This window comes from Oncorhynchus mykiss, chromosome 4 (assembly GCF_057628025.1).
Source record: "Oncorhynchus mykiss isolate SJ-2025 chromosome 4, ASM5762802v1, whole genome shotgun sequence".
NCBI classification, from domain to species: domain Eukaryota; kingdom Metazoa; phylum Chordata; class Actinopteri; order Salmoniformes; family Salmonidae; genus Oncorhynchus; species Oncorhynchus mykiss.
This window is the reverse complement of record NC_143025.1, coordinates 17,058,974-17,083,753: the sequence shown is the minus strand read 5'-3', so window position 1 is coordinate 17,083,753 and position 24,780 is coordinate 17,058,974. Positions and strand designations below refer to the sequence as shown.

Sequence of the window (24,780 nt, the reverse complement as noted above, 5' to 3'; positions counted from 1 at the left end):
CCTGGGCTGGAATAATACATTATGGCCTTTCTCTTGCATTTCAAAGATGATGGTACAAAATAAATACCAAAGACCTTTTTTTTTTTTTGTATTATCTTTTACCAGATCTATAGTGTTATATTCTCCTACATTCACATTTTCACAAACGTCAGTGTTTCCTTTCAAATGGTGCCAAGAATATGCTTATCCTTGCTTCAGGGCCTGAGCTACAAGCAATTAGATTTGGGTATATAATTTTAGTCAAAACTTTTTAAGTTAAGTTTGAGCATCTTTGCAATAAACATTTTTCTAAAAGGCTGTCAACATCCTACAAGGAAATAGACACTTAATCAATTATACAATCATTAACCAGATTATTCCAGATACCAGACTTCGATGAGTGATAACTCAGTTCTAGAATGTTGTCATTGATGAGAATGAATATACAAATCTATTCACATTCAGAATGTACTTTGTTTAGACATCCAGTCTGTATTGTACTTTCATGACCAGAGACAAATCTTCAAAAGGCACAGTTTATTTATTCAGAGTGGTACATGAATTCACACAGTCTTGATTTATAGGATCCTTCCCACTATATGCTATGTCAACTCATAAAATCCCAAGTTATCAATTAAAAGTTTATAGAAAAACTGTACTTGCCCTTATATGAAAATGACAGTTTATGAAATATTCTACATGTTATCAATGTTATCAAATAAAACTTTATATTGCACATTTCTTACAAGGAATACATTTAAAGGTGTTGAGACGTTGAATGTGGTAAAAATGGGGCACAGATAACGAAGGACATCAAGGCATTCAAAATGGCTACAGAGATGGATGGGCAGGAGTCAAGGCTTTTGGTCACGGGGTCTGGGATCCTGGGTGCCTCACCGGATGGTCTGGTGGTAGATAGCTAGAGTGGGCACCACAGCAGTGGTGGAGGTTAAGTGGTCCCTAGGTTAAGTGGTCCCTACCTTAACATTGAAGAGGCAGTGAAGTCAAAGGATTTCTATATCCAGAAGGGAGGGTCTTACAGACTCCGTGAATACCATCCTTAATGGCAGCAGGTTAAGGGCAGCTCCACAACACTGGAAAGGACACTTGCTTATTCATTGTGTGGACCACCAAAGCCTCTGTCACCATCCCCATCCAGCGTGACGACCTCTGGCAGACTCCTATTGCTGGACTAGATGAGTTTTTCAAGGACCACATGCTCCCGAAGTTGGCACTGCAACAGTGAACATCTGTAAATAACTTGTAAATAGTTTATGCACATTGTTTTTGTTCCTACTTTGAGGTTTTCTTCCAATCCATTTTTCAATGCATATACAAATTCTGTTTTACACAATATTGTATCATATTTGATGAGTTACTGACCTGTTCGTCCACAGGCTCGATGTGCTGTCGTCTCCACAACTGGATCACACTGGCACAGGATGTCCATGCACCAGATGGTCTGAGGGATGCACTCCTGTTGGTCTGGAAAACAAATAGACATTTAGTCAGTGGTGGGTCTTTTTCAATGCTGTATCAACATCTTTATCATGGCAGAAAATGCTTTGTTTATCATGTCACAAACCCACCATGTGACAAGTGGTCCCTCAGCACCCAATCCTCACGCCTCATTGTTTGTTCTCGTTTCCCAATAAACAGCTTCTTCAGATTGGTAAAATAGACCGGGCTATCTGCACATCTAAAATCTGACTATGTGGATGGGACATTTCTGCTAGAATGCTCAACTAGATGATCTGGACAATCTAGGGTCCTATTTGCCCAAAGAGGTGAAATATTGCAATGCGTCATACGATTACTTCTGATTCAAATTCTCAAGAGGAAAGTTAAAACCCTCTGCCGTGAGGTCACTGAGGAGGACCAACAGTGATAGGGGGATCATCTGAAAGGGACTGACATGCAGTAATGTAACAAAGGATTTTGGGCACTGGCCAGCAGCCAACAATTTCTACATTCAGGTCCTACATCTGTGGCATGCGATGTTTGTAAAGGCAACATTTCACTGCTGTGTCAGAATTAGACTCCGGCTAGCTTAATTGCCATCCCTGCTGACATGTATAACTAAATTCAGCAGTCATTTTTTATTAGTCATGTACAACAGATGCACTCGTGGAACAAAAACATGTGTTTTCTATGGGAAAACATTGATCCCATAAGTTCGTTGTCAGCTAACTAGTCAACTTTAGCTAATGTGGCTAACTAGCCAACCAAGGTGCCTAACTAACTAGCCCACCAGGCTTTAGCTAGCTAGGTAGCATTAGCTTAACGTTTTTGTAGTCAGACTTTTCTAAGTGGTGACATGCTAGATGACCAACTATTCTTGCCATGGCGCCAGCCTAACGTTAGCTAGCAAGTCTGACTACACGTTAACTAGCTAGCTAAATATCCTTTCCCTGGTGGGCTAACGCTAGCTAGCATGTGACCACGTAAAAAAGTAACTGGCTAAATCACTAAATACTTGTCAATAAAAAGGTAACAACAGTCATTATGGTAGCCTATGCTGGTTTTAGTTTTACTTGTAAGGGCGGTATTGTGCGTTGTACACGTAACACATTCGGTGGGTATCTAGCTAGAACCTAGCTAACTGCAGAGCGTTAACCTAACATAATTGCTCATTAGCAGCAAGCAACCATGGCTTACCTAATCACACGGCTCCAGCGAAGCTTTGGAAAACGATAAAATGCATGTGCTTATCAAAGTAGTGGTTACAATCCGGCGGTACATAACCATCTTTGCTTCTGATCGACAGAGAGAGATCTAAGGTTAGCTAGTTCGCTACAAAGGAGAGAGGGTAATGAATTGTGTTTTATCCATTTAAAAATGTTTTGATAACCGTTACTACTAGTACATGTGCTGCTACATAGATGTCAAACTCATTCCATGGAGGGTCTGATGGTTTTTGGTTTCTACTTTCAATTAAGACCTAGGGTGTTCATAAATTCAATCTGGAATGTCAGAGTGAGCGCATAGTGCGCTCTGGTCGTTCCTAAATTCAGAGAGTTGTCAGTTTGTAAATTATTCAGAGCATTTTGCTCTCTGAGCATTCAGAGCGCACCCTGGACGCTCTAGCCGAGGAGTAGGGTTGATCCGAGCGCTCTGACCTCACAATGTTAGTCAAGCTAACTGGCTGGTGTTGACTAGCTTGCTAGCTACTTCCAGACACAAATAAGAGAACCCCTACTCTTACCATTTTACTCGACCTAGCAGAGCTGGTTAGGCTATGATCATGTTATCCAGTGCGTTAGTGACTAACTGTGATGATTGCAACAATTTAATTACGCTTTTTTTTGCCAACGTTTACTGACACCGGCCATATTCAACGGCGTTTGTAAATTCATCAGTTATTCTGCGCTCTGGCACACTCAGACGAGTGCGCTCTGAAATCAAAGTAGATAGCCAGAGTGAATTTACGAATGCACCCCTAGACAACCAGGGGAGTTCCTGAAATCGGAGTAGATAGCCAGAGTGAATTTACGGACACAGGAGAGAGAACCCGGAGACACTCCGCCCTCCGTGGAATGAGTTTGACACGTGCTACTCAGTACATTGGCCATGTTACACTCCAGTCCAGCAGGTGGCGAAAGCGCAAAATCGGTTAACTTGAAGGCGCACGAACAGTGGATTCCCGTTTTTACTTAGTAATGCCGGATGTTGTTGTTTTTGCACGGACATGGATGGGATGAAAACAGCACAGCCACTTAGCTAGCTAATGTATTTGTATTCTTTAAATATGTCTAAAATGCAGTTGTTGAGGGTTTTTCTCAACGATAGATTAACAGCTGCTGCTGATGAGATATTCGGGGTCGTTGAAAAAATGATAGCAGAGTATCAGGAGGAAGTTGTCCGTCTACAGAGGATGCTCGACATTGTTCTTCAACCTGAGATACCGTTAAACCTACACAGAGCAGGTTTGTTACTCATGACGTTTGTCTAACTAACTCAAACTCAATTTTACGAAATAAAGGAGCAATACCCGAGTTGGTTATTTTTTTTTTTTAGAGGAAGTGTAATATGAAAATGATCGGGTATGCCTAAATGACCTAATGCCAGCAGTTGTTCCATTTAATTTCAACAAGCCTAGCCAGGGTGGGCGTTTTGAATCCTCACCATTCGTGATCAGTGCCGTTTAAGATGAGGGAGGATGTTTAAAAAAAATTATTATGAGCGTGGCCTAATTTCTATTACAACATATCGGATGACTGTCATTCATATATTCCATTCACCCAGCTCAATGTAACATCGAAAGGTTTAGGCTAATACATGATGCTCAAATTTTCCCTGGACCCATCATGAGGTTGCTACAACCTAGCCTCTGAATGAAAGTTTACAATGTAGGTGCACAGGTCGAGATAATTAAGTAATCAAGGTGACAGACATGCAATACCGCCTTGCAAACTCATCACATGCAAACACAGTTCACTTTCATAGCAGCCACATACAAACAGCTTGTTGCGTGTATGTGTGTGTGTATATATATATATATATATATATTCCTTCTTGCATCTGTCTACGCGCTATCCTCCTCTCACCTTTTCCCTTTGCTTGTGGACTTCAGTGTACAACATTTCCATATCATGACCTCTAACCACACACAGCCAACATAGTTGTCACGTCATAGTTAACGTAGCTACTAGAACTAACAAGTTAATAAAGCCACTACAATCATGCAGTACAGTCAGCAGTTTAGCAGTTACACCGGCAGGCCCCAGTGGCAATAAATTAATAAAACCAAAAGCTTACCTCGACTTGGAAAAGTTCCAGTGTTGTATATTCTGCTAGCTAACATAGCATCCCTCTCTGTTTGAGCCAGATGCTAGCTAGGTGAAAGTGAAATAAAATGTACTACGAAATATACAGTAGCTCTCTCTCTCTCTCTCTTGCTTCTTAATTTTGGAAGAAATTAATCAAAACTGTTCAACTATAGTCTTTCTCTTTTTGAATCAACTACTCACCACATGTTTTGCATTGCATTGCAGTGCTAGCTAGCAGTAGATTATGCTTTCAGTACTAGATTCATTATCTGATCCTTTGATTGGGTGGACAACATGAGTTCATGCTAAAAGAGCTCTTTGGTTGGAGGACTTCCTCCGGAAGTTGTCATAATTACTTTTGTAAGTCTTTTGAAGGGGGTGAAAAACCATGAGCCTCCTAGGTTTTGTATTGAAGTCAATGTACCCACAGGAGGACAGAAGCTAGCTGTCCCCCGGCTACCCCAATGTGCTACCCTACAGAGTGCTGCTGAGACTACTGTTGACCTTCATTGTAAAACTGTGTTTTAATCAATTATTTGGCAATGTTAATATTTTTTGTGTGGTTTGATCTAAAAAGGATAACTTTAATGTTTCACAATTTTTATGTTTATGAAATTCACTGAGGAGGATGGTCCTCCCTTTTCTCCTCTGAGGAGCATTCCATTGATCCTCACTATCGTCTGGGATTAATGTGCCCAGCCGGTAATACACTCGTGTCTCCCCGGTGACCGTTTTGTACGTCATCCATTCAGGCTGCAAAGGTGTTTCCTCCTTAACGTGATTTAATGGCTCGTCGGTGCAAGAAAACAGGGAAAATATGCATACTGTCTTAATAAAACACACATCTGTCGCCAGGGTTCGTCCGTCGAACTGCCAGATGGTGAAGCGTAATTCATCACTCCAGAAAATGCATTTCCACTGCTCCAGAATCAAATGGCAGCGAGCTTTACACCACTCCAACCCAGGCATGGCATTGTGCGTGGTGATCTTAGGGTTGTGTACGGCTGCTCTGTAAATGGAAACCCATTTCATGAAGCTCCTGACTAAGAGTTTTTGTGCTGACGTTGCTTCCAGAGGCAGTCTGGAACTTGGTAGTGAATGTTGCAACTGAGGACAAAACATTTTACACGCTACACACTCCAGTACTCGGTGGTCCTGTTCTGTGACTGCTAAGCTGCTGTTGTTGCTCCTATACGTTTCCACTTCACAATAACAGCACTTACAGTTGACTGGGGCAACTCTAGCAGGGCAGAAATGTGTAAAACTGACTTGTTGGAAAGGTGGCATCCTATGATGGTGCCACGTTGAAAGTCACTGAACTCTTCAGTAAGACCATTCTACTGCCAAATATTTGTCTATGGAGATTGCATGGCTGTGTGCTCAATGTTATCAATCCCAAGTCCCAACTTCGGCAGACGGGGCGGACACACGACTACGATGACTACTTCTACTACTACTACATTATTCAAAATACACACATACAGGAACTTCCAGTACAAAGCTCTCACCTGTTCAGGACAATGGGGTGCTTTTATACATTTCCCAAGTTGATCACTAATTAGGGTCCCACATGAAACACTGACCAATACTTTGATTCCTACCTTGTTACATACATGTCGTTAAATTTTCCGTCTTATCCTTCTTCCAGACTTCCAGCAGCTCACTCTCTCTGTCTCTGAAGCGGAGATCCCCCCGGAGCAGCAGCACTATGAGCAGGAGTGGAGCCCCAATCTGGGGCAGGAGGACCCAGAAACCATACAATTTAAAGATGAAGAGGAGGAACTCCGGACCACTCAGGAGGAAGAGCAGATTCAACGGATTGAGACTGTTACTAAAGATTACATATTCACTCCTGCCTGTGTAAAAAGTGACTGTGTGGAGTACCCAACTCGGCTCTCAAATATCTATCAAGCCCAAAAGGAAGGAAACAAAGAGAGAGACATTCTACCCAGTACTACAACTGAACAGATCAAAACAGAACCTGATGGAGAGGACTATAGGGAACCAGAACCAACCAGTGTCTCTCAGCCCCACTCTACAGGAAATCCAGTCTGTTCTGCAGTTCAAATTGGTATGGAGAATAAAAGACTTCCATCAGGTTTTAAGCAAGTCAAATCAAAGAGAACAGAGATGGTAAAAGGACAAAGGTCCCGTATCAACACTAAGGGTGAGAAATCTACTCAGTTGTCCCTCCTGAAATCACCCAGTCAAGGTCATGCTACTCCTTGTTGTAAGGTGTGCGGTAAGTATTTTCATTACATGGGCTCATTGATGAAACATGTTCAAACTCATACTAAGGATAAAGAAACACTTTGTGGGGTGTGTGGAAAGCATATGGAGTCCACAGAAGGTATGAAAGAGCACCTCCAAACTCACATTGCAGCTAGGTTGTGTTGTCATGTTTGTGGTAAGTGGTTCAGCAAGAACAGTAAGCTGACAGTGCACATGAGGAGCCACACAGGGGAGAAACCTTTTTCCTGCCCTGTTTGTGGTACATGCTTCATGCAGACTGGAGATCTGAAAAGACACATGAGGACCCATACTGGGGAGAAACCATATCTCTGTCCTGATTGTGGAAAAGGATTCAGCGTTGCCAGTAATCTGTCAGTGCACATAAAGATTCACACAGGAGAAAAAGGAGAACCAGATTCAGCACTGGCACCAATCTGAAAGTGCACATGAGGACTCACAGGGGAGAGACCATACTAATGTCATAGTAGAAAATGCATTTCCCAATCAGGTACATTAAATAACAATCAAAGACATATCAAGGCATCACTGTATAGGTGCAATGATTGCAGGAGTTCTCAAAATGATAGAACTACAAAGTTACATAAACAATCATGACAAAGGAGAAAACATGATAATGTGCTGTTTGGGAAAGGTCTGGAGACAGAAGACTGAGAGTAATGTTCTAACTTCCATGTGTGAGAGGAGATGTCTCTCAGAACACAACTCTTGGGTGAATAAGATATGACTGAATTACTGCTTAAACATACGAACTCTCCATCTCTATCTAACAGAGCAGCTAGTGGATTTTTGAGCAACAGCAGTTCCTGCTCATTACTTATAGGATGACACAGACATTTGAACCTATGTCCTCCATCTGTACATAAAACATGTTTTAGAGTTAAATGTGTTGTTAAATGTTGAAATCTGCTAATTTATATCTTGTTTGATGTTGTTAAAGTAGTTTTCACAATAACAGTTGATTTTTGTTAGTCTCGGGAGCTGAAGGAATCTTACCATTTTTGATATTACCGATGTTTGATGCCTATATCCACTCTTTGAAGGGAAAATATTTGTATCTATTTTGTTTTCCATGTTTTGACAATTAAGAAAATGTGTTGTAATATGTTCATGTAGACCCATTCATATGAATGAAGCTTGAGAAACGTGTTTTTCCAGAGATTGTACATTTTATCTGCCTTTTGTATAACAGAATAAATGTTGATAACACATGTATATCGTGATGTGTCTTTTACCTGCACATTTGTCTTTCCTCTGATTTCTCTTTCCTCCAGCCACCCTAGTCATACTGTTCTCTCTGCTACCGCACGGCAAGCAGTACTAGAGTGCCAAATCCTGGTCCAAGAGGCTTCTAAACAGCTTTACCCCAAAGCCATAAGACTCCTGAACACCTAATCAAACGGCTACCCAGACTATTTCCATTGTCGTCGTCCCCAGAGAGTTGTACGGTTTGAAAAATATATATATATGTTTTTACATCAATGATTTTTGTTTGACACATTTTAACATGAAAATAATCTCACTTTCAAAAGAGTCTGTATAATTCCATTACCATGGAATTGCCCGAATACAAATACATCTTCAAAAGACAAACACTGTAAGGGAGGGCTCTTCCAATAAATCACTTGGACCTTGAAGCCAGCAAAGCCTCTCTAATGAAACCAACTGAAAACATATTTACATACTGTACACATTAAATATTGTCAAACATCAAACTCACTGCTGGCCAAACAACGCATACCTTTTCATAAACAATGGACCACACCCTAAACATCTCTTACACACGCACAGAGGAACTTCCAGTACCAAACTCTCACCGGAGAAGGACTATGGGCAAAGATGATCTATTACATTGACAATATAGTTGAGTGACCGCTCCAACAATATATGGACATGTCCTCAAAGATGGAAGGCAGGCGGGAGGAGGAGCCAAGATCAGGTGATACCAGCCAATGAGAGGTCAGATGCACGTGTGAACAGGCACTAACTACTCTGATGTAAGTTGCCAAAATGCTACATTTGTCTACTTATACTGTATCAGTGTTTTCGTAACATCCTAACCATTACGAAACTTCTATTTAATCAAATAACCTTTATTTTTTTCTATTTTTGTTTTTAGTCTGTATACATGCAATAAGTACATAAATAGACAATGATAACATATGCTAGGGGGTACAACAAATTACAGATTATACAAAGACCTTAAAAGAAACGCACATATTGATTGTTTTAACAGCTTTCTTATTAGAATAACGTAGAATGGTCTTAATGTACTGCTCGAATTCCTTATGGAAAACAAAAGTCATCAAGAATATTAACAATTATAAAACTGTGAATATCTTTCCATAATTGTTTTACATATAGACAATGCCAAAATGAATGCAACATTTTCTGGATGTTTAACACAAAAAGTATAATCAATGTTAATGTATTCTTTGAGTTTCTTCAGGGTAGTACTTATGGATCATTCTGAAAGAGACCTTGACCGTGTTAACAAGTATTTGTGTGGTAATAACCAGACTTTTTTTCCAACAGATATTAGTGACCAATGTATTCTAAGTTGTGACATAAGGAATGGAGACAATATCCCTTTGAAATAAAGCATCTGTTGTTCTGAGGGAGCAAGGAGAAACATATTTACCCTATTGGAGAGTCAACTGGATTAATTGAGGGTAGGTCAAGAAGGTGAGGTCTGGATACACCACTAAATAACATGAGAGTTTGAGATGGAATAGCATCAAAGACTATGGCGAACTCTCTAGGTGTTACAGGGATATTGTAACAAGATAAAAATTCCTCATAATTGAGTAACAATCATTCTGCATTAAAAAGTTGACTCACCAGCAGGATATGATCATTGAACCAGTTCTTAAAAAAGAAAGACTTGTTTCTATACAAAATTTCCTTATTGTTCCAAATTAAATACCTATGCGAGGAAAAATTATGTTTATATATTAACGACCATGCTATGAATACTTGTTTATGAAAAGCAGATCATTTTGCAGGAGTCTTATCAATGTTACAGTTACAAAATGGGAGAAGATATAATGCGGGATGAAATTCCAAATTGAAGTTGGATTCTTTAAAAAATGTTTAGCCCAATTTATCTAAACTATTATTCAAAGTAGGAAAATCTAAAAAATTGAGACCACCATATTTATATGAGTTCATAACGACAGATTTCCTTAATACAATGTGTACCATTTTTCCAGATGAAGTTGAAAAGCACCTGGTTAACCGCTTTACCTAACTTCAGCTTTAGAAAGCAATATTCGACCTTTCAAGGATAAATCCCTCTGCAACCAATGGTTCAACTTCTTTTTGTTTTTTTCAATAATAGGTATAACATTTAATGAGCATCTTTCCTGTTGATCCGTAGATATGGTAATCCCAAAGAATGTTACTTTTTCCTTGACTGGAATATTGCATATACAGTGGGGCAAAAAAGTATTTAGTCAGCCACCAATTGTGCAAGTTCTCCCACTTAAAAAGATGAGAGAGGCCTGTAATTTTCATCATAGTTAGTACACTTCAACTATGACAGACAAAATGAGAGAAAAAAATCCAGAAAATCACATTGTAGGATTTTTCATGGGCAACCTTGCCTAATTCCTCTTTTCAAATCAAATCTAGGAGAAGTGCAATGATTTAATTTAATTGAACTGTTCCCATTCGTATAAAGAGTTTTAATAGTACTACAAAATAATTCCCCAAAACCACATTTCTCAAGGGAGAGAAATAGAAACTCGCGTTCCACTGTATCGAAGGCTTTACAAAAGTCTATGAAGACAATAAAACTATCTTTGAAGATTAAATCAGAATAGTCAGTATGGTTTAACACCAGTCGGATATTATTAGATATATGTCTATTCCTCATGAAGCCAGATTGGGTCTCTTCTATAATTGAGTCCAATAGTGCCTTCATTCTTTTTGCAAATATAGAGGCTAATATTTTGTAGTCATTATTGAGCAGACAGATTGGACGCCAATTATCAAGTAGACGGAAGGATTTTTATGGGCTTAGGTATTAATGTAATCAGACCTTGAGTCAAACTGGGAGGGAGAGCATCATTTGTAATGCTTTCAGAAAAGACCTCCAACAGAAATGGGGCCAACTGTTGAAAAAAAGTTTTGTAAAACAGCAGATATACCATCAGTCCCAGGCAACTTATTATTTTGAAGGTGTTCAATAGAATAAATGATCTCTTCAACTATAATAGGGTCATCACACTGTTCCCTCTCAGCCTCCCCAATTGTTTTCACATCCCCCAGAGAGTCAAAAAAAGAGTTGAGGAAACCTCACAATACTTAGAACTATATAAATTCCTACAACTAAAGTTAGAGATTAATTTGGGATCATCTGTGATGAGACCATTAATATTTAATTGTTGAATTGTATTATTTTTAGAGTGGTATTTTCCTAACCTGAAAAAATAAGATGAATGTTGTTCACCCTACTCTAGCCACGTCTTCCTAGATCTGACAAAGGCTCCCTCTGCTTTCAGTTCATACATATTATCCAACCTGTGTTACAGCTCAAACAGAACAGACTTGTCCTCCTCTGAGAGACTTTCAACAGGCTTTTGAACAAGAAAGGTGATCTTTGTAATTACACTTTCTTTTTCAGCTCTCCTTGTCTTGGCAAGACAAGTCCCATATTTTCTTAAATATTTTCCAACCTCATATTTAAAAAGCTCCCAGTTATTACTGCGTGAACATTATTTCTTAACCCCCTAGCACAGAGTGAAACTATAACATTTGATTTGATTTGATTTAGATAACGACAAAGTGGAATGTAGAACAAAGTACTATGAGCTAAGCAACAATCACAAATCGATAAGGAATGAAAGGAAACCTAAATCAAATAACCCTCATGCAGTTGGGACACAAAATGACAGGTCACCACTGCTCTCACGTAGCAAATTAGCAATTACATTTTTTATTTGCAGAATTTCAACACTAATTGACCTCCATAAAAAAATATATGAAATTCGTGGTCAGATTTTGGGAGGAGTAAACCCTTGCACTGCTTCCTTTCTTTTTATTTGTTTTTTTAATCTATATTTTTTTATATTTGTATAATTTTGTTTTTAGTGTTAATTATTATTATATATTTTTTTATTATTGAACAGTAACATGCAAAACACAAAAAACAGAACAGCCAGAGGGATTACACAAAGAAATAAGGAAGAGAAAAAAATACAAATCCACATAATATCAAATCAAATCTTTTAAATATTTTGTTTTGCATACGTTTTAATGATTCTAAATAGTTTTCCAAATCAGATGTTTTTAAATTCTTCTTAAATTTAGATTTGCGTATGAAACATTTTCCTAATAAAATAAAGATTTATGACATACTGACGTTCAATTGTGGAATCACTCTCTCGTCATTGTTGGTAATCAAGCCTACTACTGTTGTATCAACTGTTGTGACTCAGGACCAGACAGGAGGAAGAGCAGTTTAAGGGGATTGAGATTGATACTAAAGACTTCATTTTGAATCTGGTCTTTTTGGTCTGAAATTCTCCATGTTATACAGGACACCACAGGTATTACTGTTCAACCAGACTCATGTGATCTCCTTCTAGGTATTGTCCCTGTGGATACACTCCAATCCTTTCCACTTAAATGGATAGATGATCTTTTAGCAGCAGCAACAGCAAGGAAATGTGTAACAAAATCCTGGAAAAATGAACATGCACCCTCAAAAGATATGTGGTGAGGTCTATGTGGGGAACTTGCTGACATGGAGAGAATTACATCAACCTTGCAACATAGACAGCATAGGTATGAAGGTGTCTGGTCGGCGTTCCTGACATATTGTACTGGTCTTATTCTGTCATTTCTTTTTTTGTTGTTTTTCTGAGGCTTTATCTGTGGCTTTTTCTTATTCAGGCTCTTGAAATGCTCTATACAGCCAAAATGTACCCTTAACGTGTGAATGTAGTTTTGCTCCTTTGTAAAGACAGAAAATATATGTTGTGTATGTATGGTACATGTTCTTTATGTGCGCTTAAATAAAAATGTATAAAAAATGTTTGTTTTTTTAAAACTCAATTTTGACTTCTGCTTGTGTGAAAAGTGACTGATGAGGACCCAGCTCTCATATCTCCATCAAGCTCAAAAGGAAGGAAACAGAGAGAGAGAGAGAGATTCTATCCAGTACTACAACTGAACAGATCACAACAGAACCTGATGGAGAGGACTACAGGGAATCAGAACCAACCAGTGTCTCTCAGCCCCTCTCTGCAGTCAACCCAGTCTGTTCTGCAGTTCAAAGTGGTATGGAGAATGGTTTAAAGCCAGTAAAATCAAAGAGAGAAGAGATCATAAAAGGACAAAGGTCACATATCAATGCCAAGGGTAAGAAATCACTAACTTTCACCTGCGAGAGGAGATGCACCTCAGGACATAACTCTTGGGTGAATAAGATATGACTGTATTACTGCTTGAACATAAGATCTCCACATCACTGTCTAACAAAGAGCAGTTAGTGGATTTCTGAGCAACAGTAGTTCCTACTCATTAGTTATAGGATGACGCAACAGACATTTGAACCTATGTCCTCTATCTGTACATAAAACATGTTTTTTGTTTCGAGAGTCAAAATTCTCAATATGTTGAAATCTGCTACATTATATCTCTTGATGTTGTTAAAGTAGTGTTCACAATGTTGGTTACTTTGTGCTTATGTGCCCTCTGGTGTCCACAGGAGTTGAGAGAATCCTAAACACATTGTATTTGTCATATTTTCTAAGGGTTAGTTTTAAAATAAAATGGTCAGAGAAATTGTAAAAATTGGCGGGGTTTATGACTTTGTGGTGTGGAAGCTGGTGATGATAGTGATGATCTTTTGTCGCAGATGCCGCACATGATTAAAACAGAACAGCTAGATGGCTAATCAACGTGCATGATCTAAAAATGCCTAAAATAGAGTTGAGGAGTTCTCAACAAAAGATGAACAGCTGCTGCTGAGGAGATATTTGGGGTCATTGAAAAAGCGATAGGAGAGTATCAGGAGGAAGTTGTCCGTCTACAGAGGCTGCTCGACATTGTTCTTCAACCTGAGATAAAGCTACACAGTGCATGTTTCTTACTCAACGTTAATATAACTTAACCAATCTTCATTTTGCAGGACAGAGAAATGCCATGTTGCACTCCAGTCCAGCAGGTGGCTATAGCGCAACAATGTAATAACTTGAACGTGCACTAAAGGTGGAGTTTTTTTTTTAAGTATAGCCCGGATTCTGTTGATGACGCACGGACAGGGATAACAACTAAAATAAAAACACAGCTAGCTAATCAACTTGAATTATCAAAGAATGTCTCAAATACAGTTGTTGAGGGTTTTTCTGAACGATAGATTAACAGCTGCTGCTGAGGAGATATTCGGGGTCGTTGAAAAAACGGTAGCAGAGTATCAGGAGGAAGTTGTCCGTCTACAGAGGCTGCTCGACATTGTTCTTCAACCTGAGATAAACCTACACAGAGCAGGTAGGCTAACTCGGGGGTTCCCAAAACTTTTTTTGCGCCGGGTACCCCTTTTGTGGTAAAAAAAATCATCAGGCACTTCCTTGAATATCAGAACACAACCCCTACTTCAGAGTGCGACGAAAATAGCATAAAAGTTGCAGTTTAACTGAGAGTCGTTCCATGTTTGAACAAGCCATGGCGATCTCTGATCGTTCTGAAGTCGTTTATGTAGTTAGAAACAGATAATATTAACATTCATACAACATTATTTTGTTTTACATTTTATTTGATCTCAGAAATTAAGCTAATGGATTGCACCCAAATTGGCCCTTTTCATTTATACAGGATTGACATAATATCCATTAAACAGGGTTTGGGAGTAGTGAACTACACTGAACAAAAATATAAATACAACGTGAGCTGAAATAAAAGCTTCCAGAAATGTTCCATTCTTGCAAATTTTGTGCATACATTTGTTTACATCCCTGTTTGTTGGCATTTCTCCTTTGTCAAGATAATCCATCCAACTGACCGGTGTGGCATATCAAGAAGCTGATTAAACAGCATGGTCATTACACAGGTGCACCTTGTGCTGGGCACGATAAAAAGCCACTCTAAAATGTGCAGTTTTGTCACACAAAAGGAGTGCGCAATTGGCATGCTGACTGCAGGAATGTCCACCAGAGCTGTTTACAGAAAATGTAATGTTAATTTCTCTACCATAATCTGCCTCCAATGTTATTTTTGAGAATTTGGCAGTTTGTCCAATCGGCCTCACAACTGCAGACCACATGTAAGGTGTCATGTGGGCGAGCGGTTTGCTGATGTCAACGTTGTGAACAGAGTGCTCCGTGGTGGTGGAGTTGTGGTATGGGCAGGCATAAGCTACGAACAACAACACAATTGCGTTTTATCGATGTCAATTTGAATGCAAAGAGATACCGTGATGAGATCCTGAGGACAATTGTCGTGCCATTCATCCACCTCCATCACCTCATGTTTTAGCACGATAATGCACGGCCCCATGTCGCAAGAATCTGTACACAATTCCTGGAAGCTGAAAATCTTCCAGTTCTTCCATGTCCTGCATACTCACCAGACATGTTACCCATTGAGCATGTTTGGAATGCTCTGAATCGACGTGTACGACAGCGTGTTCCAGTTCCCACCAATATCCAGGAACTTTGCACAGCCATTGAAGAGTAGTGGGATCAACATTACGCAGGCCACAATTAACAACCTGATTAACTGTATGTGAAGGAGATGTCACCCTGCCTGAGGCAAATGGTGGTCACATCAGATACTGACTGGTTTTCTGATCCACGCCCCTACCTTTTAAAAAAAAAAAATTGGTGTTCCCAGTCATGTGAAGAAATCCATAGATTAGGGCCTAATGCATTTATTTAAATTGACTGATTTCCTTATATGACCTGTAACTCAGTAAAGTCTGAAATTGCTGCATGTTTTATATTTTGGTTCATTATAGAAGGACTGAGAAGCTCGGTTCTGGTGACTTTTTGAAAGGACATTCTACTCCAAAATGAATGGGGGGGGGGGGGGAAATGATGCTGACATCTAAAATATAATTTCCACTTCCAGAAATGAGAACAATAACATATTGATAAAATGATGTATTATTTTAACCTGTTGAACCATGCGTATAGCCTATGCATGGTCCATATTATCAGGTATGCTATTAGCTAGCATTCGAAAATTAGCCAGTTTTCAGCCATTAACTTCACCCACGACTGACTCATGCAAACTACAAGCCCGACGTATTTTAACATTTAAAACATGTCAATAATCATTGCTTGCAATACAGCTTTAAAAAAAATGGCCTTTATCTTTAATCAGCGAGAAAGAATCTTAAATATATTTTTTAAAATGAGCACAGATTCATACAGCTATGTGTGCTTCGATCTGACGAAGCTAACACACAGAATACTTCCAAAATGCTTCCAAAACCGTACCACAAGCAAAACCGTACCGAAGCAACGGGTGTTAATGTTCAGATTGGGTGTCAGGGCTATTAAAAAAACTCCCCCGTACAGAAGACACCTTCGTCCAATGACTCTGACTCTTATGTGTAATGTAATGGAACTGAGAGTCATGATCAATGGCTAGATATAAGCATCATCACCTGTAGCCGAACTGATGCAGAATATTGGCTATTAATAAATAGGCAATCCCATGTTTCAGCCTATCGCCATTTACCCTATTGCCTTCAAACTCAACTCTGGACCTCGAAGCCTGTTCCACTGCGTTTTTTCATTGTTCCCCTCTAAATCAGGGATTGATTTAGACCTGTGACACCAGGTGGGTGCAGTTAATTATCAGGTAGAAGAGAGAACCAGCAGGCTCCGGACCTCTTAGGGTAAGAGTTGAATACAGGGCCTTATTGGCAGGGCCTTATTGGTCTAATCATTACCCAGATCCCAAATGGGATATTTTAACTAACTATTTAGCAGAAAACATGCATAAACACAGTGAATGGGGCAGCAGGTAGCCTATTGGTTAGAGCGTTTCGGTTACTGGATCGAATTCCCGAGCTGACAAGGTAGAAATCTATCGTTCTGCCCCTGGCAGTTAGCAAGGCAGTTAACCCACTGTTCCCCGGGCACCGAAGACGTGGATGTCGATTTAAGGCAGCCCCCCAGCACCTCTCTGTTTCAGAGGGGGTGGGTTAAATGCGGAAGACACATTTCAGTTGAATACATTGTTGGACAACTGACCTAGGTGCCCTTTCCCTGGAATATGTTAGGGTAACTTGGGTTAACCCGGGTTAACCCGCCACCCGGGGTAACACTCCCCCTGACTTTACTTGTCACAGAAACTACTTATCAGTTTCCCCCCCCCCCCCCTAACACTGTCCCTGGTTGCCACTACTCTTGCTCAACTAAAAATGTAATGTTTCATCACAATTTTAAGTCACTCCCAAAAAACTATTTTGAGGTAGGGTGGTGTTTTACCCCAAGTTACCTTACAATTGACCCGTGTTAAATTCAGCGCCACTCTCCCATATGCACTCACAGGGAATTGCTGAGCAGTAACTTGCTTAATTAACCATGCCAGTGCTAGAAACTCTTGAGTTTAAAATGGTGCAGTCCGCACATATTTATCAGTTAAAAAATAAATAAAGTAGCAATGGAAAGCTGGGATCCCCCTTTTTTTAACAAAGGACATTAAAACTGCTGTTTTCCCCTATGATTGCAAGAATTGTTGAGCATTGTTTCCCTCCCTACTGCTCTTGTAACTTGAGTGCACCTCGAGAGAAACATTTCTCTCGCATAGAACAACAAGCCGACTAGTTAAAAACATAAACTATTCTGCTATGGGGTTGTCAGATTCTTCTAGTCATTAGTTGTTTTGTTTGCAAGGAAAAAGTAAACATGGACTGTTCTAGAATCTTCAAAGTGCATCTCGGCAGAAATATATTTTTTAATGTTCCATAGTTTTGGGACGGTGGCAACAATGATTTAGCTGTGGCGCAGTGCCAAGGCTAGATGACTGCAGCAAAAACACTGCTGTTAACATTTGACCCCAAATTGATCTCTTCTTGCGGTCTATGACATTTCAGATTTACATATGATAATGTTTTACAAAGTAGTTTGGATGTACTTTTAAGTAACTTTAGTAAACTATATTTTTGTTAAGGGTAGCTTTAGTGCTGCTTAACTTCTTCCAGTGTGAAGTATTTGGCAGGTTGGTCAACTATCTTTTCAGAGTAGCTTCCCAACACTGTCAATAAATATAGTACGCAACATCTGATTTGGACCATAATTCTTCCCACCGTTAATTAATAAAATGGTCAAAAGTCACCCATGATCCCCCACACCAATCCCACTCCAACCACCAGTACAAAGTATCACTTCTCTATGTTTGACAAGTAGTGAATCAGATTTATATTTTCTTAACCCAGTTCAGAGAAAATAGTCATTGACGTTTCTTCCCGTATTTACAATAAATTGTGAAAGTACCAGGTTTTGCCTCCTAGATGCTGCTCTTTTTGCTGTTGCCACACTCTTTTATAAGTGTTGTTGGTCTCTTGTGTTTATTACATTTATCATAACATTTTCTTTGCAACTTTGAGTAGAAAACCAGTAGCTTTTGCTCATCATGAAAATAACTTATGGTCATCCTCACAACAAGCCAAGCCTGTTCTTCATGAAAGTAATTCAGTTGGTCCTTCTCTAGGCCAGGGTTTCCCAAACTGAGTCAGCTGTGTAGTGCTAAGGCAAAAAATAAAATGTGCACCCAGGTGGGGCCCCAGGACCGAGTTTGGGAAACCCATCTCTAGGCAACCTAATGCTTAAACCAATCTCTCCTTGAATACTGCAACAAATGGCAGCTCTCGGAGGAAGAAACCATAGTCTAAGCCACAGCTCCATAATACTTGTGAGACACAGAGAACTGACAGTGTATAGCAGTTGTTGGGTTGAGACTGGCGTGGGGTGTGAGGGATCCATTGGTGGCTTTTTTCTTCTTTTAAATGTTTTTTTACCCCCTTTTTCTCCCCAATTTCGTGGTATCCAATTGTTAGCAGTTACTATCTTGTCTCATCGCTACAACTCCCGTACGGGCTCGGGAGAGACGAAGGTCGAAAGCCATGAGTCCTCCGAAACACAACCCAACCAAGCCGCACTGCTTCTTGACACGATGCCCATCCAACCCGGAAGCCAGCTGCACCAATGTGTCGGAGGAAACACCGTGCACCTGGCGACCTGGTCAGCGTGCACTGCGCCCGGCCCGCCGCAGGAGTCGCTAGTGCGCGATGAGACAAGGATATCCCTAGGCCAATTGTGCGTCGCTCCATGGACCTCCTGGTCGCGGCCGGCTGCGACAGAGCCTGGGCTCGGTCATTGGTGGCTTTTGATCATTTTATTGGATTCCTCATGTCTTACTCATTGTTAGATGGAACTATATTTATTGAAGATTATATCAACACTATAAATTAAAAGGGCCAATTTGAGTACAATCAATTAGATCAAATTATACTTCAAAATAATGTTTCAGGAATGCAAATATATGTTTCAGTAACACTTTATTTGGATAGTCCATCAGTAAAATTCCATCTATCTACTAACCCTAACCTTACCCCTTAACCTAAACCTTATTCTAATCCTAACTGTTTAGGATTAAAAGTTTAGGATTACAGTTCATTTATATTTGACTAGTAGAAGTTAATTATTGCAGGCGTACCAGACAGCAGGTAGGTCTACATGTCATTGAGTTTTCTGTTTTATCCTTTCTCCTTTCCTCCAGACCTCCAGCAGCGTACTCTTTCTTTCTCTGAAGAGGAGGTTCCCCCTGAGCAGCAGCAGTGTGAGCAGGAGTGGACCCCCAGTCTGGGACAGGAGGACCCAGAGCCCATACAGATTAAAGAAGAACAGGAGGAACTCAGGACCAGTCAGGAGGAACCGCAGCTTAAAGGGCTTGAGGCAGAGACCATAGAGTTCATATTCAACCCTGTCTGTGTGAAAAGTGATCGTGATGAAGACCCAACTCAGCCCTCACATCTCTATCAAGCCCAAAAGGAAGACAACGGAGAGAGAGACACTCTACCCAGTACTAAAACTGAAAAGATCAAAACAGAACCTGATGGAGACATCTATGTAGAATCAGAACCAACTAGTCTCTCTCAGCCTTTCTCTACAGTAAATTCAGACTGTTCTGCAGCTCAGAGTGAAAACAGTCAAAGTGTCAGTGGTATGGAGACTGGAGGACCTCCTTCAGGTTTTAACCCAGTCAAATCAAAGAGAACAAAGATGATGAAAGGACAAAGCTCCTGTGTAAAGAAATCTACACAGTTGTCCCTCCTGAAATCACCCAGTCAAAGTCATGATACTCCCTGTTGTTGTAAGGTGTGTGACAAGTCTTTTCATCACATGGGTTCATTACTTAAACATGTGAAAACTCATAGAAAGGATAAAGAAGGTATTTGTGGTGTGTGTGGAAAATGTATGGAGTTCACAGAAAGTATGAAAGATCACCTCCAAACCCACATTGCAGCTAGATTTTGTTGTGATGTTTGTAGTAAATGGTTCAGCACAAACAGTAAGCTGACAGTGCACATGAGGAGCCACACAGGGGAGAAACCTTTTTCCTGCCCTGTTTGTGGTACATGCTTCATGCAGAATGGAGGTCTGAAAATACACATGAGAATCCACACAGGGGAGAAGCCATATCGTTGTTATTGTTGTGGACAAGGATTCAGCACTGGCAGTGCTATGAAAAGGCACATTAGGATTCACACAGGGGAGAAGCCATTTTGCTGCCCTGATTGTGGCAAATCATTCACTCGTAAGGGACATCTAAAAATACACATGATGACCCACACAGGGGAGAAACCACATAGCTGTCCTGATTGTGGCAAAGGTTTCAGCATTGCCAGTAATCTGTCAGTGCATATGAGGAGGATTCACACAGGAGAGAAAAGTCAAAGGATTCAGCAGTGGCACCAATCTGAAAGTGCACACGGGGACTCACAGGGGAGAGACCATACTGATGTCCCTATAGTAGAAGATTAATTTTCCAATCGGGTACATTGAATAGCAATAGGCACCATCTATGGCCACCAGACTATATCCAGCTGATCTGTCATTAAACCATCAATACGCATTAAAATCACCCGCACAGCTGATCTCAATTGCAACCATTGTTAGCTACCGATTTACCGCTCCTTTAACGCAGATGTCAAGCTTATCTTTTGGTTCTGATTGCAACCAACATTTTTCAAGATGATTTTGCCCAATGGTGGGTATTATCATCGTAACAATATAATCCTGCAATTTTAAATTGACTAAGGGCCATTTATCTATTTGACTATTTCCGAACAACTGATTTCCTCGTTTACCAAGGCAAATATACAATGCAATGTAGCTTACCCTACACATTTTATGAATTGAAAAATTATGGTGTAGGAGTATTTATTTGTTTCCAATTGATGTAATCAATTAATGGTTTTACTTGTCTTAATATAATATGACTATTTCTGACTAAGCGGGGAAAAATGTATTCTCCTTAAAGGGGACGTTTTTTATAACCAAATCTCTATTTTTGGTGTAAATGGCGTGTTATGAAAATTATTGCAACCAATAGAATGTTATGTACAGTACCAATCAAAAGTTTGGACACAGCTACTCATTCAAGGGTTTTTCTTCATTTTTTACATTGTAGAATAACATCCACATTGTAGAATAATAGTGAAGACATCAAAACTATGAAATAACACATATGGAATCATTTAGTAACCAAAAAAGTGTAAAAAATCTAAATATATTTTAGATTCTTCAAAGTAGCCACCCTTTGCCTTGATGACAGCTTTGCACACTCTTTGCATTCTCTCAACCAGCTTCATGAGGAATGCTTTTCCAGTCTTGAAGGAGTTCCCACATGCTGGCTGCTTTTCCTTCGCTCTGCGGTCCAACTCATCCCAAACCATCTCAAGTTGATGTTGAGATGTCTGTTACTTGAACGTGAAACATTTATTTGGGTGCCATTTCTGGGGCTGGTAACTCTAACTGATTTTCTGCAGCAGAGGTAACTCTGGGTCTTCCTTTCCTGTGGCGGTCCTCATGAGAGCCAATTTCATCATAGTGCTTGATGGTTTTTGCGACTGCACTTGAAGAACCATTCAAAGTTCTTGACATTTTCTGGATTGACTGACCTTCATGTCTAAAATGAATTATGGACTGTCGTTTCTCGTTGCTTATTTGAGCTGTTCTTGCCATAATATGGACTTGGTCTTTTACCAAATAGGGCCATCTTCTGTATACCACCCCTACCTTGTCACAACACAATTGATTGGCTCAACTGTTTCCACAAATGAACTTTTAACAAGGCACACCTGTTAATTGAAATGCATTCCAGGTGACTACCTCATGATGCTGGTTTAGGGAATGGCAAGAGTGTGCAAAGCTGTCATCAAGGCAAAGAGTGGCTACTTATATATCTCAAATATAAAATATTTTGATATGTTTAACACTTTTTTTGGTTACTACATGATTCCATATGTGTTATTGCATAGTCTTGATGTCTTCACTGTTATTCTACAATGTATAAAATAGTACAAATAAACAAAAACCCTGGAATGAGCAGGTGTGTCCAAACTTTTGACTGGTACTGTATATGGGGGGGGGGGGGATACAACCATCCCAGTACTGCAGATTTTGCTGCGAATAATTTGATCACTTGTTTTGGTACTGCACATATGTATATAGCTTGTTTTTGCTCGCAGGTTCAGGAATGGCTGAAGAATTGCAACATTTACCTGGAGCTAACTGCAAAAACCACTGCTGGTTGACTTGAAAAGCCATAGTCAATTGATCAGTAATATAGTAGTACTTTTAGTAAAAATATTCATCTTTAATATACAATCTGTAGAAACTATGAGAATAGAAAGGTACTGGAACTTTTGTGAAACATTACAGCACAATTGAAAAATATGGCAATTAGAAATGAAAACTGTATGGTTTTCAGAGATTGATAGGAGGGGTTGAGGGTAACTGAAGGGCGGGGCTAAAAACTAACAAACAAAGATAACTAATGTAAAATATACCGTGTCATAAAATGTATATAGTATGTATAAGCTGTAAGTAGAAGCCTAAGTATTGTAGTCAATTATTTTACTCCAATTAGGGGAGGGGTGGTAGAATTAGGGTAAAATAATAAAGGCAAAAAATATATATATATATATATATATAAAATAGGTTAAGGGTACAAGACTGTACATATGTCTGTTGGTAAAATCACAACATATCTCATCGAGCCAAGCAGGGAGAGGCTGCCCGTTGTCACCTTTCCAAGACCAGTCAGAAATGTCAAAGTAACCCTACGCTAATGATGCAGGTGGATCTCAAAACTCAACTTGTATCCGTGGTGTCTTTCTTTCATGATTATATAACTAGCAAAGGAGTTTTAAAGTTGAGGGTGAAGTATTTTTGGAGTTTTGCAATGAGGACATAAACAAGCATTGTTCAGCTAGTTTAGCCAGGTAAAACAAGCTCGGGACAGGATCTAGCTATGCGCACTAGGCTAATTCAGGAGACCGATTTGTAGTTTGTATGCTCTATCAGGAGCTGGCTGTGGAAAGTTTGATTAAACAATTCAGAGACAAACGAATATGTCAGATGACAAATATTTAAGGAGAGCGAATCGATATACTATCCTGAAATCAGCTGTAGTTGTCAATAGTATAACAACGCTTAAAACTATGTTTGAGTGAACCCTGAATCCAGAAATAAATGATGGAGTCTTCCGGACACGGTACACGACGACTCCTCACCACGCTATTTTAAGACACTTTATGTTGGTGTTTCCTTTATTTTGGCTGTTACCTGTATGTCCTCCCTTTTGTACATAAAACATGTTTTACGTGTAGTCGATGTAAACATTTTCCACATTACATCTGTTTTGATGTTGCTAAAGGGAAATTACATGGTAACGGAATTATGCTGAGACACTTTTAAAATGTATACCAAACAAAAACCATTGATTCCAAAGTTTAACAAACCATTTTCTATTCACAATGACTACTTTTAACAATCTCCGCAAAGTTTTACAAAAACACATTTACAGGAAGAACTGTGCCGGTACAAAGTTTAATAACAATTCACCTGAGGGAGATTTTACCTTAATGTGTTACCAAACTTTGTTTTTACAGTAAATTCTAAATTTTAAATTGTTCAAATCAGTCATTGTGCATAGAGTTGTACTGTTTGTTAAAATGTTTAATCAATGTCTCTTGTTTGGCATACATTTTAAAGTGAAATTCAGTCTCAGCGTAATTCTGTTACCGTGGAATTGTCCTACAGTAGTTTTCACAATATCAGTTACTCTGTGCTTATGTTTCCAGTTTCCACAGGATCTGAATAATTCTTATCGTGTTTGTTGTTACCTCTGAGCTTGATGCCAATATCCACTCTGAGGAATTATCTTCTTTTATCTATCAAGTGTTCCCATTCATATAAATGAACCTTCTGAAACATGTTTGTTTAATCAAGGAATGTATATATTTAATCTGCCTTTGTATAACAGAATAAATGTTGATAACGCATGTTTATTGTGAGGTGTCTTTACCTGCACAATTATTTTTCCTCTGTGTTAATTGCATTTATTTCAGAATATTTAGGAAAGTTAGCTGGCTAACTCATTGATTCTGCTTTGTAGTATACCCCTCAGGCCGACTGTCCAAGTCCGACAGTAAACTAACTTAATAATGAAATACAAATGTCTAACACCTACAAATTCAGAGAGAGAGAGATTCTACAGCAGCAAAGTGCAGTGATAAAATGGGAAAAGTTATACT

General features: G+C 39.4%; 2 protein-coding genes and 1 long non-coding RNA gene across 5 annotated transcripts; 2 read left to right on the top strand and 1 right to left on the bottom strand.

The window, feature by feature from the left end:
• Positions 1-1,177: 1,177 nt before the first annotated feature.
• On the bottom strand, positions 1,178-3,318 carry LOC110521405 (uncharacterized). Of its 3 annotated transcripts, XR_016495145.1 has the most exons (4): positions 3,185-3,318; positions 2,638-2,735; positions 1,363-1,464; positions 1,178-1,213 (listed from the first exon to the last, which is right to left on the bottom strand). It is a non-coding gene; the product is annotated as an uncharacterized LOC110521405 (long non-coding RNA). The 3 variants fall into 3 exon arrangements; XR_002473132.3 differs by lacking the exon at positions 3,185-3,318 and having other exon boundaries at positions 2,638-2,777; XR_016495144.1 differs by lacking the exon at positions 3,185-3,318 and having other exon boundaries at positions 1,202-1,229; positions 2,638-2,777.
• LOC110521402 (uncharacterized) lies at positions 3,290-8,209 on the top strand. Its single transcript, XM_021598932.3, has 2 exons — positions 3,290-3,905; positions 6,397-8,209. The coding sequence occupies exons 1-2, from the start codon at positions 3,707-3,709 to the stop codon at positions 7,416-7,418; spliced, it is 1,221 nt and encodes a 406-aa protein (XP_021454607.2). The 5' UTR covers positions 3,290-3,706; the 3' UTR covers positions 7,419-8,209.
• A 6,013-nt stretch (positions 8,210-14,222) lies between these two features.
• On the top strand, positions 14,223-24,528 carry LOC110521399 (uncharacterized). Its single transcript, XM_021598928.3, has 2 exons — positions 14,223-14,495; positions 19,737-24,528. The coding sequence occupies exons 1-2, from the start codon at positions 14,324-14,326 to the stop codon at positions 20,999-21,001; spliced, it is 1,437 nt and encodes a 478-aa protein (XP_021454603.2). The 5' UTR covers positions 14,223-14,323; the 3' UTR covers positions 21,002-24,528.
• The last annotated feature ends 252 nt before the right edge of the window (positions 24,529-24,780 follow it).

Bases quoted from the DNA above. Each gene is read 5' to 3' on its own strand.
- LOC110521402 (XM_021598932.3), top strand. From the start codon at position 3,707: ATGTATTTGTATTCTTTAAATATGTCTAAAATGCAGTTGTTGAGGGTT. The intron at 3,906-6,396 runs GTTTGTTACTCA...TCCTTCTTCCAG, and splicing joins GTTAAACCTACACAGAGCAG to ACTTCCAGCAGCTCACTCTC.
- LOC110521399 (XM_021598928.3), top strand. From the start codon at position 14,324: ATGTCTCAAATACAGTTGTTGAGGGTTTTTCTGAACGATAGATTAACA. The intron at 14,496-19,736 runs GTAGGCTAACTC...CCTTTCCTCCAG, and splicing joins GATAAACCTACACAGAGCAG to ACCTCCAGCAGCGTACTCTT.